At 42.3% G+C, this 14,836-nt stretch overlaps 1 protein-coding gene across 4 annotated transcripts in view; it reads left to right on the forward strand.

The window, feature by feature from the left end:
* SEMA6A (semaphorin 6A) overlaps window positions 1–9,671 on the forward strand; it is a 113,201-nt gene extending 103,530 nt beyond the window's left edge. For all 4 annotated transcript variants that reach the window (XM_076362292.1, XM_076362294.1, XM_076362295.1 and 1 more), the window contains one exon: window positions 8,482–9,671. In XM_076362292.1, coding sequence (XP_076218407.1) covers window positions 8,482–9,671 — 1,190 coding nt within the window. The remainder of the gene's footprint in view (window positions 1–8,481) is intronic.
* The last annotated feature ends 5,165 nt before the right edge of the window (window positions 9,672–14,836 follow it).

Below are 14,836 nucleotides of genomic sequence, written 5' to 3' on the forward strand. Positions count from 1 at the left end.
AGAGGTGAAGGAAAGTACTGAAATCAGGAAAGTTCAAAATGATAAGCCACTGCAAACCACCTGTCAGTGGGAGAAAGGTTGTCAAGCACTTTCTAGTGCAAGAGCTGGCCTTGAGACTTGCTGGTGGGACAAATAAAATTGGGCTGGCTTCAGGACTGTAATGACTTTCATCATTATATTACAGATCCAGGAGGTTGTGTATCTCAAACCTTCTCCCATACCTGCAAACTTAATAAACTGTTTTTTTTACAGAGATACTGCTTAGAAGTAACACAATTAAAAAAGCTCCAAGAGCTTGCTATTCCAGTCCTTTTTAGGTCTGCTTCCCCGTCGTTTCAGTGGGGGTGGGAGTTGACTGAGCATGGATTTGCTGGTTCAGATCTTGTAATTTCCATCTATAACAATCCCTTTCAAAAAAGGGGGGAAATTCCTTTCTAAAAAAGGAAAACTGCTTGTTTCTAATTTCTCAAAATTCACAAGTGTGGCCACGGTGTAGGTTTTGTATGGCTGCTGTGGCATGCAGAAAAATTGGATTGCAGGCTCATAATTGAACTAAAAACAGATAATTGAAACTCGTTCTGAAAATGTTACTTCAAGACTCACAAGTTGTCTCATATGGACATGGTGGAGTTGTTTCTCTCACCTTTCTTGCTTAATTTATCTAGCTTAAAAAAAATAGAAGAATGAAAATTCTCCATCTCCCCATTGAAAGCAAAGCCACTTGTTGATCTCCCCTCTTTTAGTAAGTTACAACCATCTTTTTTTCTATAGAGAGTCATGTCAACAGTCATTCATCAAAAGTGGAGAGAAGTGGTATAATTCGGACCATTTGAAAGGAGAAATAAAACCACCCTTAGAGATCAATAGATGAACCTATCCTGGAGGGATTGCTTCTGAAATAGGTCTGATTAAGGACCAAAAAACCCTGACAGAGGCCACTATGGCTGATCTGATTGTTTAGATCCTTTTCAAGGCTTTGTTACGTGTTACTTCAGGCACGTTATATATTGATTTTCTTTTCATAGTTTTGAAGTACGATTTCTCCTCATACTTCTAATGATCCCGAGGCCTCTTGTAACTGAAAGTTTTTTCTTTACCAAACTCATTCTTCTCTCCAAGCATATGCATCCTCTTTTTGTTTGCTGGATATCTCAGACTGCTAGCTTGGGCAACTGGCTTTGAGAGCCATAGGGCAGAATCTGGGGGGAGACAGATCGCTCTTCTCAGCACAGTCATGGAAAAATTACAGTTGCAGACCTTTACAAATCAACAATACAGCTTTACTGTGAGGGGAGGGGGAAAAAAGCATTTGCCAGCAGCTTTAACTATGAATGTTTGAGCTGTTTTTTTCTAGCTGGTGACACCGTGAGTCCAGAAGAACAAATACTGAGTAGAATTGCACTGAGTCAGCAGAACAAGTCCTTGCAGCCAGAAGGAAGATGAAGGAAAAAGCTTGCTTACTGTTTTCAACAAAGCAGTTCCAATAAAGTGGCAAACATTGAATCATTTGGATTATAATGTGGTTGGTTTATGTCAAACTTTGAAATTATTCCTTCAAGAAAAACAATGAGATAAGATCTCAGAAATGCATGGTGGACTCTGGTCATTCCTGAATTTGCTATCATTTTGAATCAGTCTAAATTAATCTGCTTTTTTTTTTATTCCTATTGCTGGTTAAAAAGGAGAAAGAAAGCTTGTTAATACCTGCAGGGATTTTCTAGGCTGAAATAGTCTTTTAGCAGCATGAGACTGCCTGTAAACACAGTTCTAACACCTGGAGACACATGTTGAAAACCTATTCAGTGGTATTTAAAAAAGATACTCTGAAGCTCATAAAAACCTCTGTTCATAATGAGTCCGTACCAGCATATCTTGCAAGTCTAAGCAGAGGAAGATGTACATCAGACAGAGAAGCTTGCACTGAAGAATGAAATTAACTGCAAGGTTTTCCCCTTAAATAACAACAGTAAAGAAATCATTGTGCCTTTCTGGAACAATGACTTGTTCTGTGGAAAGTCTCAAGTGATTTTGTGGGTGTTGGAGATGGAAGTGGGCTCATTCCCATTTAGCTAGAGAGGTGAAGTTTAAGACAGCAATGACATTCACTCCCAGACTGCTGTTAATGTGTGGTCTAGACACAAATATTACCTTATTCCCTGATAGTTATTCCCTAATAGTTATTCCCCCACTTCCCTGCCAAAACATCATTCTTCATTTCCCACCTCTGTGTTTCAGTTTCATGTGTGCCACCATTTTGGGTTATTACTTTACCATCTGTTGCAGGCAACTTTGGAAAGCTAGACAATGACAGCTCCCTGCAGAGGTGATCACAGAGTGTTCTTGGTGCACATGGCGTGTGGTCCGGGGTACACACCTCACAGCCATACATCACTTCTGGGACAGAGGTGTCTTTGCGTCCACACTACAGCTAACTGTAGTGCTTGAACAGAAAGGCATTATTCTTGGTGACAGGTAACTAGGTTATTCACACACAGGAACTTGTAGTTACGGGACCAGGTATTGCTCCCTGCCTTGCTCTTGTTATTCTCACTGACTTCTGCTTGGTTGTGAAAGAAAGAAGGCAGCATCCAGACTATTGTATCACTAAAACAGCCTCACATTAAGCTATTCAAACTGGGAAGTGGTTTGTTGTTTGTTTTCATTCATTAAGCAGTTGTGAGGGTTATAAGCTGGAATTTCAGTTTGTGCTCACTGTGAAGCGTACACCGGAACCTAGACTTAGAATAATGTGACTGTGGGGCTCTTCTTGATGTTCTGCCATCCCTGTCCCTGATCACAGATGAGACAAAGAAATTTAGGCTTTATCATGGGATGTTTCTTTTTATACTGTACATGCTAAAAGGACACAGCTCTTTTGCTGGGCCTCTGGAGTTGAGGTCTCCTTTCTGCAGATGCCTGTTAATTGCTGTTCTCCTGAGACAGACACCTTACTTCAGATCTCTTTCCAGGTAGACCTTTGATCAATACTTTTCAACTGCAGCTTTTCAGCAGGTTTTAGCTCACTTTCATTTGCTTCTGAGAAAATAAGTCAAAGACTTTACAGAAGTCAAAGGGTATCATACTTAATGTTTCCCCACAAAAAGTAAGCTTTTATCCTGTCAAAAAAGGAAGTTTGTCTGGTTTAATGTAATTTATTCTTGGCAAATTTGCTTTGACTTTTTTTTTTTTGGTAATTACTTTATCATCCCTTGGATGCTTATAAAATTTATTGTTTAATCACTTGTTGTAGTGTCATTCCCATTCTAAAAATTGGACTGGCAGGTCTGTCGTTTGTTGGCTCATCTCAAAGGCGGGTAATATGTTTGTCCTTTTCCAGAGCTCTTGATGCTCATTCTTCCTCCAGCATTCTCCAAGATACTGCACAGTGTCTAGAAATTGTTTTGGCTAGCTCCTTAAGCAGTCAGGGACAAATTCCTTTAGGCAACTTGAAGACATCTACATTATCTAAATATTTTTACCTCTTTTCTCTGTTCTGGTTGACACTTACTCCCTGACTTTGTTACATTTCTGATCACAGATCAAAGGGGCAGTTTTTGCTGAAAGGTGAAGCAGGGAAAGGAGTAAATGCTTCAGTCGCCATGTCTTTCCTTATCTGTCCTCCTTTACTGAAGTTTGTTGTACTGATATTCATTATTCTTACTCAGTTATGCTCATGCCATGTGTTCTTCAGAATGCGGAACTCTATTCTTTTGTGATTATTTCATCCTAATTACATTTCAGCCCTCAGAAGTTCTTTTCTGTTAGAATTAGAAGGAGCAGAAGATGCCCAGAATAGCTTCATCAGCATTTTCATACAATAATACTTTCAGCACTGTGCACATCTTGCTTTTTAGCTTGTTTTTTTAACAGATATAGAGGTACAGTCCTAGCCCTTGAATACTGTTGTTAATTGGTGGAAAGAAGAAGCCTCATCTCCTTCCTGCTTATGATGATCTAGTAGTATACAGTAGATCTATATCATTGTATTACCTCTGGTCTTTTATTTTCTCTTTTATTTTCACCCAGAGACATTCAACAAGTCTGCTTCTCACCTTTTCCAGAACTTCAGAAAAAGTATATGTATTATTGACATAAAATTTAACATCTCCTTGCTTTTTCTCCAACTACCTTTAGTGAACAAGCTAGATCAATACTCTACTCATGATTTATCCAAGCAGTAGCTCATTTCAGAATTTAAACACTTTGAAGGTTTGGAAACATTTTTCTTAATGTCCTCTTAACCAACCAGCCAGCCAATACTGTGTACCTTACCTACAAGCTCTGCTGGAAGAAAGAATGAATTATGTATAGCAGAATAATACAATACCATATCATGTCTTCTTTCTCATTAGATGAGTAAGAAGAGGTGATTTTGCGTGTTCCAGACTGTTACAGTACAGGGCATACTGTCTGAGAAAATGAATGGTGATGTTAGGAGACGCAGACAAAAGGACATGGGATGAAATTACAGAAGTTAGTGGAGGAGGAAGGATCAGGTTGTCTACGGGAATCAGAATGGCCATGAAAAGCGGAGGATATCAGGTGACTAGCCTGGCTGTTTTAGTAGCCAGAAATAATAGTACATCACATATGGGAAGACCCTGAAGTCGTAAGCCCAGTTGTGATTTGCAAGGGACAGAGCTTGACTTAACTGGAAGACTTCAGGGAGATAGATAAGTGTCAGCATGTTTGTGGCATTAGCAACATTTAAGGTCTGATCCTTGAAGGTGCAAATATTTAACCTCATCTATGTCTTTGAAGCTTTTTCAGTTTTACTACTATTTTTACCACCAGACCTCTCCCACATATAATGTTAATACAGGTAATTCTGTCAACAATATCCCTTTGCAAAGAATAGATGGTTATTATCCATGGTGATATGTCTCCATGTACTACAGACAACAGTCAGGAGTATGGTTGAGCAGTTCAGACCACATAAAATGAAATAAGCAATGTATTTTCACATTTGGAAAGAACATATTGCAACCGGGAAAGTGCTAGACATAATATTTTAAAAGTAAAAGTATTTAATTTAGACTAATTGTTTTATTATTAAATATAAGATAATAATAATATAGTGATATTTATATCAATCATCTTTTACAGTCTGGTTCCACAGCATTTTATGCAGCCAGCCCAGCCAGTTTTCCAGTACATAATGTCTTAGAAGGATGTCAGCTAATATATAGCTATAAGACTTTTCAATAGCAGATATTTCCTCAAAGCTGGGAGTCCAAATACTTTACTTGACTTTCAAAAATGTAGGCCCTACATTTTTCTCATGATTTTCTGCATTTATTTTAATTCTTTGAATAATGAGTGCTAATGAATGATGCTGGACTGAGCCTTTGAGACTGTGTTGTTCTTTAAGAACTGCAGAATTGGTAAAAGCGCACACAATGCAGTCTGTAAAGTAGCACGAACACTGTCCTGTCTGTTTGCTTTCAAACTGGCTTGTTTTGGGGACATAGCGGGGATCACACACTTGCTTATTCATCCCAGTCTGTGAAGGCAGTTACTACTGATGCTAGGGGCTTGAGATGTTGATTAACAACAACTGCAATTATCAGCCTATTTCATATTAGATTTCCCCCCACTGTGGTCATGACAGTAGGATGCTGAATGTTCCTCATACTTTTTCATTACTTAATTGTATCTCTTCCATAAATATTAATACAGGGTCAAATCTTGCCTATCTTATTTCATTTAAGTTAAAGTTGTTGGGATTGCTTGCATAACTAAAGACACATGGATATGATCCATGACAAAAAAATAAATTATATCATTAACCTGACATTGTGTCCAGAGAAGGTCTGCCTGCCTAGAGCAAAGCCACTATTGTTAAATATCCTTTAACTCTAGTATAGAAAACATAATAAACATCAAGAAGTTTTGAACTCAAGAGGAACTAGCTGGAATCAAGCTGTTTTAAGACCCTCATAAATTTCTGCTGATAAAACACCTGCAGCGTGAGCGACATCATTTCAGCTACCCCTTTCTTGAACACACATGGTCACTCAGTCTGAACTGTGTGGTAATTTTGTAACATGAGTTGTAATGATTCAATATCAATATAATTAACCAAAACCGCCAGGTCCCTTTCTGCAGGGCTGCACTCCAGCCTCTTGTCCCCCAGTCTATACATAAAAGGGTATTAAGTTAGTAAGGCATGACTTTCCCTTCATGAACCTATGCTGGCTTTGACTGTAGGTGCTTACACCCTTACGTAGGCACTGAGCAGGGATTTTGAGTCTTTTTCATGCAAAAAACATGGGACTTAAGTGCCTAAAGGGGCATATCTCTGAGAAGTTTGTGCATGGAAAGTGTCCATGAAAGCTTTTTAAGTTGAAGCTTTCCTTAACTTCACGCCCAGCAATGCATTTCTGGATAAGACTTAATACTTCCCTGACCATCCTTCCCACCCATTTAAGACTCTCCATTTTTTGATTCTCCAGTTAATGACCACAGACAGTTTTACAAGTGTGAATATACTTGGTCTCAAAATGCTGCAGAGTCTAGCATGTAAATATTGGCAGGTGTAAGGCCCGCAGATGATCAACACCTTTGCAGTGAAATGTAGTTACTGCTGACCGTGCCGTAACCACTAGACTGTGCTTCTGGTCTATATACAGCAATTTTGTATGTGGATTTAGATTACAGGGGTAGGTTCTACCCCCGCTTGTTAAGTGCTGATGACAAAGAATAGAAAACTCTGCCTCTTAAAAAGCTGCTGGGCTTTAAAAGAGGGTTCTCTAAGAAACACTTAATTTGAAGATTGTTTCTAATTATATATTGTTTTCTGAGATTTACTTTCCTCCCCCTTTTTACTATTAAGACATTTATATGAATGCAGGATCTTATTTTCTTAAGCGATCATCTATTCTTGCTATTTATTCTCCTCGTGAAATCATAATCCTCTATTTGTCACAGCACAAGAATTTCCGTGGTAACCAGCTGTGATGTCACATGCAGGGGCTTATGATTTCAAGAGCTGTTTTGCTTTTAAATATAAAGTTCCTATCTTGTAAGCGAATATCCTTTGTCCACCTAAATGCTGCAATTAAATGGGTACAGAAAAATATATGCTATAGAAGCAATACTATACCTAGCCAGAATACTTATCAAAGGTTTCTGTGAGATAGTGGCAGCTTTTCAATGTTCTTTTAACATAGTTTGCTGAGGAGTATTTTGCATTTGGTTCTAATTCTGGGCCACTAATACCTTGTCTGCCAAATACATGAAAAGACATTATTCTAGAAGGGTTTGATTTATGACATGAAAGTTTTGTATCTTCACGAAGTCTCAAGAGAGCCTTGGAGGTACATTTTCTGTGTTGCTGTCTCTCCTGTAATAAGGACAAGGATTACGTTTCCTTAGTGTGTGTGGAGCTTTTAATGCCCTGGAGAAAGAGGTGGGAGAGATGTTCCTTCAGCTCCTTGTCAGGCTGTGGCTGCTCCTTGTTAAGCACTAAGAACAAAACCAGAAATGAAAAAAAGCAAACTAGAGGCTCTGTGCTTGTGTTTCATTAGTGCTGCTGGCTTGGTGCCCAACTATGTCAGAAAAAATGACTTTCTTTAGAAATTCAGGGTATTGATTAATGCTGTATTAGGGACTTCAGATGGGGGAGGCACAGTCTGCCAAAGATGCCTTCTCTGACAGTGGGCATTTGGAGGGCCAAGTAAGATTTGACAATGATCTCTGACCACAGCAGAGTACCACAAGGTGAGGCCCTCAGAGTCAGGGCTTTCAGCTAAGAAAGCATAGGCTTCAGCACAGAGGCCGACCTATTCATGTGTTCAGAACAAGAGAGAGCTTTTAAAATTAAAATAGCAAGGACAGTCATCTAGCAGGCTCAATAGATTTCAACACTGTGCTCTATCTTTCATAGTTATTTAAGCATCCTCCTGAAGCTCAGGCATGTGACACTGACTTTTAAAACACATGAAAAAGATAACAGAATGACGAGCAGAGAAAGAAGCCTTAAACAATGTGGGATGCACTTCTCTGGTATTTGCAGACCTTCTGTCTCCTCTCTTCCTTTTAAAGGTTTTTCAATGTGAATGGTTTACCATAGTAAAAATAAGATGGTATTAGCTGAGGAAAGATCGGATGGAGGGGGAGGGAGGAATGAGCACTATGTCAGAGGAGGAGAAATAGCTCTGACCTGCTGAAGTCAGTGTGAGTTGCCCAGGGCCAGGATTTCAAACCAATGGCACTTGCCCTGCAAGTAAATTCTCTCTCCCCTCCTGAACTTGGTAGTCTTCAACTCCAGATTTGAAAGCTGTACTGACAGCCCAAGGCTGCACGTACAAGATGTAGCTGGCAGGTACAGTATGTCTCCAAATTTGGGCAAGCTGATCAAAAATCACCTTGCAAAACACAAACAAACCTCCCAGGGCATGCCTTTGAACAAAGTAGTTAATGATAAGTAGCTTTTCCCCATCCTTAGTTTGTTTAACCACTGTATGCTGTTTATTGCAGGAGTGATTCGTGAGAGTTACCTGAAGGGTCATGATCAGCTGGTGCCAGTCACCCTGTTGGCCATTGCTGTTATTCTTGCTTTTGTCATGGGGGCTGTCTTTTCGGGAATCATAGTGTACTGCATCTGCGACCATCGCCGCCGAGACGTGACTGTTGTGCAGAGGAAGGAGAAGGAGCTGACCCACTCCCGCCGCGGCTCCATGAGCAGCGTTACCAAGATCAGTGGCCTCTTTGGGGAAGCTCAGTCCAAGGAGCCAAAGCCTGAAGCTATTCTCACACCTCTGATGCACAATGGCAAGCTGGCTACCCCAGGCAGCACTGCCAAGATGCTAATCAAAGCTGACCAGCACCATCTGGACCTGGCCGCCCTGCCAACCCCTGAGTCCACCCCAACCCTGCAACAGAAGAGAAAGCCCAGCCGTGGCAGCAGGGAATGGGAGAGAAACCAGAACCTCATCAATGCCTGCACAAAAGATATCCCCCCGATGGCCTCACCCGTGATCCCAACTGACCTGCCACTCAGGGCTTCTCCTAGCCACATTCCCAGTGTTGTGGTCCTGCCCATAGCCCAGCAAGGCTACCAGCACGAGTACGTTGACCAGCCAAAAATGAGTGATGGGGCTCAAATGTCTGTGGAGGACCAGAATGCCACCCTTGAGTACAAAACTATCAAGGACCATCTCAGTAGCAAAAGCCCCAGCCATGGGGTTAACCTGGTGGAAAATCTCGACAGCATGCCACCAAAAGTACCCCAGCGGGAAGCTTCCCTTGGGCCCCCGAGCACCTCGCTGTCGCAGAGTGGCCTGAGCAAGCGGCTGGAGATGCACTCTTCTGCTTACAACGTGGACTACAAGAGAAGCTACCCTACAAACTCGCTCACCAGAAGTCACCAGACATCGACCCTCAAAAGAAACAACACTAACTCCTCTAACTCGTCCCACCTCTCCCGCAATCAGAGCTTCAGCCGGGGCGACAACCCGCCGCCGGCCCCGCAGCGAGTGGACTCAATACAAGTCCACGCTGCTCAGGCACAGGCTGTGACTGTAACTCGGCAGCCGAGTCTCACTGCCTACAACTCGCTGACGAGGTCAGGGTTGAAACGCACACCCTCGCTAAAGCCAGACGTACCTCCCAAACCTTCCTTTGCTCCGCTCACCACATCCATGAAGCCCAACGACACATGTACATAATCGGGGGGGGGGGGGGGGAGGGGGGAGGACAGCAATTAAGCAGAGGTTGCCCTTGAAAGCCAGTGTTCTGCAACTGTTATCACTCGCTCCTCTGAGAAGATGGTTGTTGCAAGCTGAAGATGTGTTGGATTTCTGCTCTCTGGGAAAAGTGGAATATTTTTTTAAACCCGAGCCATATGATCCATGGTTGAAGGTTTGCAATTGCAGGACTCACCCCCACAACCCACCAGTTCTTTGCTCAAAAGACTAACCCTCCATCACAAACGTTGAGCCAAAAGCACACAGGTGAAAGATGACTGTGACATTTCACCCCGCCCCCCAGCTGCACAGCGCATTCCTGAACTGAGAAGGAGTGCTCTGAAAAGCAAAACAAATAATTACAAAAACAAGCAAATTTAAAAAAAGAAAAAAAAAAGAAAAAAAGAATCCATTGATAAAGCTAACTCTGACTTAACAATGGCAGAAGTTTACTACGTGCAGGTACTGTGAAATGATGCCCATCAGTGTTACAGCCATTTGGTTACAGCAGTTAAATGCCGTGTTGGGCAAACTATGTCATAGATTTCTGCTACCCTTCTCTTTTAATGAATAACACGTGACTGTTAACGCAAGTAACTCCTCTTATTTATTGTTCAACTTTTGTTTTTCCTAAGGAAATGACTTCTGCATATCATCCTGTGAGCAGCTCTTCAGAAGTACCTTGAAAGTTATACCTATTTAACGTGAAACCCATTAACTGGAGTAATTAAAACTCTTTTATTTTTCCAATGAATTCACTGAGTTAGATAAGTTGGAGCTGGAATTCTGAACTTTGTGCCTGGACTGCCTGATTAGCTGAAAAAAAAGGGGATATCTATTTAAGTCTCTCAGCTAATTAGCTGGCTGGGCCTCTGACCTAAGACAGCAACAAACAAATACCACAAGTTCATAACTTCTAACGCAACTGCAAGAGAAACTCTTAAAAGCTGCACATTTGTGCACCATTGCTATCAACATGGCTTTGTCAGTAGCTAATACTTTCTGTGAAGGCACCAGCTTGTGATGTGCCATCTCATTTCACCTTGCATGTGAGACGGCAAACAAAATCCTCAAACAGTGTGAACTAGTTAATATGCCGGCTGTTACCATGCATAAATTATGGTCTTATCACACGGGTTTTTCGTGGGAATATATCTGTGAATAGCCTGTTTTCTTCCACATGTAAATTTGTGCCTTACACCCTCAGTTGTGTATACTTGTGAGCTGTAGTATGTAAAACCTTTTTCTTTTTCCCCTTTGAGTAATGCAAATATTTATTGATCCTTCCTCCTCCAAGCCCCTTCAAGAACTGGAGTAAAGACATTCGAAGAAGAACGTCATGGTTATTGTCATAACCCTGTGTCCCTCAAGAAATTAGGCTAGCACCGTACCCTCCACTTCAATTTGACTTTCTAGCTGTGCCAAGTCCTCTCTAAAAAACACCCACAAGCGGCGATGCTCCCAAAGGACCATGCTGGGGGTTCTGCCTTCCCCACCTCCCGCACCCCCTTTACCACACATCAGCATGGGTGTCATTCTCACTGGGCAGCAGGGAAGTGACCAACACCCTTGTCCATGGGGCTGGCATGTCCCCTGGCTGGGGACGAGCTCCGGCAAGAGGGGCCAAGCCCCGCAGTAAGCCCGGCTGCACATGCCACAGCACGCAGGGCACATGGAGCTAGGACAAGCAGGCGGGCTCCTGCTGTAGCTACCTGCTGCTCCAGAAGGATGCTGCATATACTTCTTTGGGGAAAAATGTATTTTTTTTTCCTTCGTTTCTTTTGTGTGACTGTGCATGTAGCTAGCGTGGGAGTGTGCGCGCGCACAGGTGTGTGCGTGTGTGTGCGCGCGCAGGTGTGTAAGTTCCTTTCCAGTCTTTCAGTTTATGCAAAAACGTAGATGTGTTTTTAATCTGTTACAATAACTGTGTCAACATACTGTAGAAAAATGATGGGGATCGCTTCTAAGCTTTTTATATATATATATATATCTACTGAACAGTATGTTTGAGTAAGGTGGTTGTTTCTGTTTCAATTTGTTTTTTAAAATTTTATACTTCCATTTGTTTTTCAGGGGTTTGGTTTTGTTTCTGAATGACTGAAAAGACAGATTTTAAGTCCATTAGCTTATAGATGGTATATATAAAGTCTGGATGGTCTAGACCAAAGTGTGTAACAAGGGTGCTTGCATGTTCTTTCATTTCATCATGGCTTCTTTTATGAAACAGTTTCGTTCACCCTTAGTGAACTATGCAGACTGGAGTAGATAGTTCTGTATCCAAAGCAATGTTGTTGTTTTAGTAAAAACAAACAGAAAACCCTTTGTAAACAGTAGGTAGCAAGGTCTTTTTTTTTTTTTAAAGAACCATCTCGCAACCTTTTTACCAAGCTCCAAACCCCTGGAGCACCAGATGCGCAGGTCCCATTGATACGACCCCACAAAGCATTCTCCCAAAAACGTAGAGATGAATAATCATGGCAACAGCTTGTGCAGCGATCTGCCTTCGTGATGTACACCGCACCAGTTACGGGTTGACCTTGAAACACGCATTTTGTACTTGGTGGGTCTTCTGTTTTCATCCTTTCCCACTCCCAGTTCCCTTCCACCTTTTGTTTCAAGGGGTTCATGAACCTATGTGTGCCTTTGCTTTCCACCCTTGCTATACACTGGTAGATGCAACAAATTCAGACTCTCATTTGTTGTAAAGTTGTAAAGTATTGTGATGTCACCAGTTTCCCTTCATTTCCACATCCCCCTAACATCTGATTCACAACTTAATGTATGTTGTAAAAAAAAAAAAAAAAAAAAAAAAAGAAAGCAAGAAGGAAAAAGAAAGAAGGAGGAGAAAAGGGGAAATAAAAGCTCTTGATTACAAATGGTAATAAAACCAGACTGTTCTACCTTATTTCTTGTGTCCTGGTTCTTTTGTTTCTACAAAGACTTATCCTTTTCCTTAAAAAATACAAACAAATGCAATGATGATCATTTAGATAATATTATGGTGAGAAAGAAATTTGTTACTTTCTGTCTCTCACAGAAGATGAACTTGACTTTAAAGTAAGGTGATGGTAATTAAAAATTGAATCACATATTTGCTTTCCCTCTATTCATATTCTGCATTTTCTTTTTATGAGCTTGTTCATCATCAAATATTTATGGCAGACTTGATAGTTTAAAAGATCAAGGCTGGGATATAAGTACACATGGTCCACCGAAATAGATCATCATACAGATGTGACTTCTCCAGGCTTTACATATTAATAACGGAGGAGCCTGTGTTTTCTTTTAGCAGGCATGAATCTATTGTGCTTCATAGGCCTGCTTTAGAGGATGTTGCCTGAGACTTTAATTCTGCAAGAAAATGGTAGTAAACAGATAAATAACAAAAGAGTGTATAATCTCCCTAGTCCTGGGAGTCATTAAAACATACCTGCGTTCTCCACATTGATTTTGTATAACTGTGCATCACTTATGCTCAGCCATTACAGTACAGGTAAATGCTTGGTTACGATAGTTACTGGGCTTAGTGATTTTGTTTTGTGACATGAGTTTTGTGTGACCCTGTAGAAACGAGGGACCTGATCCAGTAATTTACCCTTGCTCAGGTGATACTGGGCTTTCCTGCCTCGCCAGGACACTCCATTCTAGACCTAGAGCCTTACCGATATGCGCTGGTCCCCCACCTTGCACCATGGATAGCCTTGACAGTGGCTCAGCAGAAAGTGGTGAAGTATTAGCTTTCCTCAAGGAGTGGGACATGACGGACTTAAAAAGAGAAGTCACAGAGCCTTGGCATGCTCTCCTTGGTGTAAAGTGGGAGGATCCTCTACAGCTCCATTTCCCTCTCTCTGCCCTGAAGGACACCAGGGCTCCAAATGTGGTGGCCTTGGCGTAGCAGTGACACACGAGAGCAGGGTATTGCAAACGTGGGTTTTCAGTACCTTGCCCACAGACTCTCTCTTTTTACCTCAGGTGCAGGCTTCTCTTGAGCCAGGCCCTCTGGCATGCAGATGTGCGGTGTGGACGTGGGGATGATGCCTGCCACAGCCAGGACCTGGCAGGCTGCCCCGAGCGGTGCTGAGGGAGCCCTAGCCTGGGGACAGGGGGCATTGTATGGTCACACAATGCTCCACACTCTGCTGCATTTGACCTCTGTGTGCCCAGAGTCGCAGCAAAAGGGAAAGCGAATGCTCTCCAGGTGCTTAGACTTGCATTGTTTTCAGTTCTGCAGCCAGTCCTCTGTGAAGTTTCTTTGTCCAGCTTTGTTTGAAATGCTTCGTATAAGCAGCACCTAGGGAAGCTATTCAAAGATTAATATACCTCTATTTTAACATTAATATTCATATTCCTCTATAAACAATTGCAGGCTGCTGCCGGGAGGACAGAGCACCTCTAGCAGTGGCACTGGCTGCTTCCTTTGCAGAGCTCCTCCTTCTGTTGCCAGTGAAAGGAATGTCCATTCAGGGCATGAAGGAGGGAGGGTGGGAAGGAGGATGCCCTGATGCACGAGCCGTATGGGGTCTGTAACTGCTTTGCTTATGTGGCCACAAACTGCTGCCCAAGGGAAGGTGTGAACCTAGCCCCTTAAAGTAATTTGCCCTCACAACACCTCTCCGAATGTGCACCTCTGCACTGGCATGCACATAGTCTCTGACAGAGACCCGTCTTACCATAGTGCTGTGCAGAAATGGCCAGGAGGGGAACTGAAGGAAACGGTGCATCAGACCACACTGCCCTGGTGGGGTCTTGGCCAGCCAAGTGCAGTGCAGACACCCACAGCAGCACCCCGCCAAGGAAAGGTCCCTCAACTGAGCACCCACAGCTCCACCCCTGAAAGAGGCAGTGCTCTCAGCCTCCAGTATGGTGACTTTTGACAGGGGAGGAGACCTCTCAGCTACCTGCTATTTGAATCATGAGATCCGTCCCCTGCAGGGACCACTGGTGCCACACTGCAGAAACTCCCTGGGGTTGAACAGGGCAAAGAAGATACCCAAGAGAAAGCAGGCGTGCTTTGAGCACTTCGGTCAAGTTAATGTTGCCTTATTCATTGTAATAATGGTACTCATGTTGACCTCATTTAGCATATCATCGAGGATGCATGGGAGTTCCTTTCCAATCAGCATTAATTTGCATACATGTTTTTACAC

This window comes from Aptenodytes patagonicus, chromosome Z, assembly GCF_965638725.1.
Source record: "Aptenodytes patagonicus chromosome Z, bAptPat1.pri.cur, whole genome shotgun sequence".
NCBI lineage: Eukaryota > Metazoa > Chordata > Aves > Sphenisciformes > Spheniscidae > Aptenodytes > Aptenodytes patagonicus.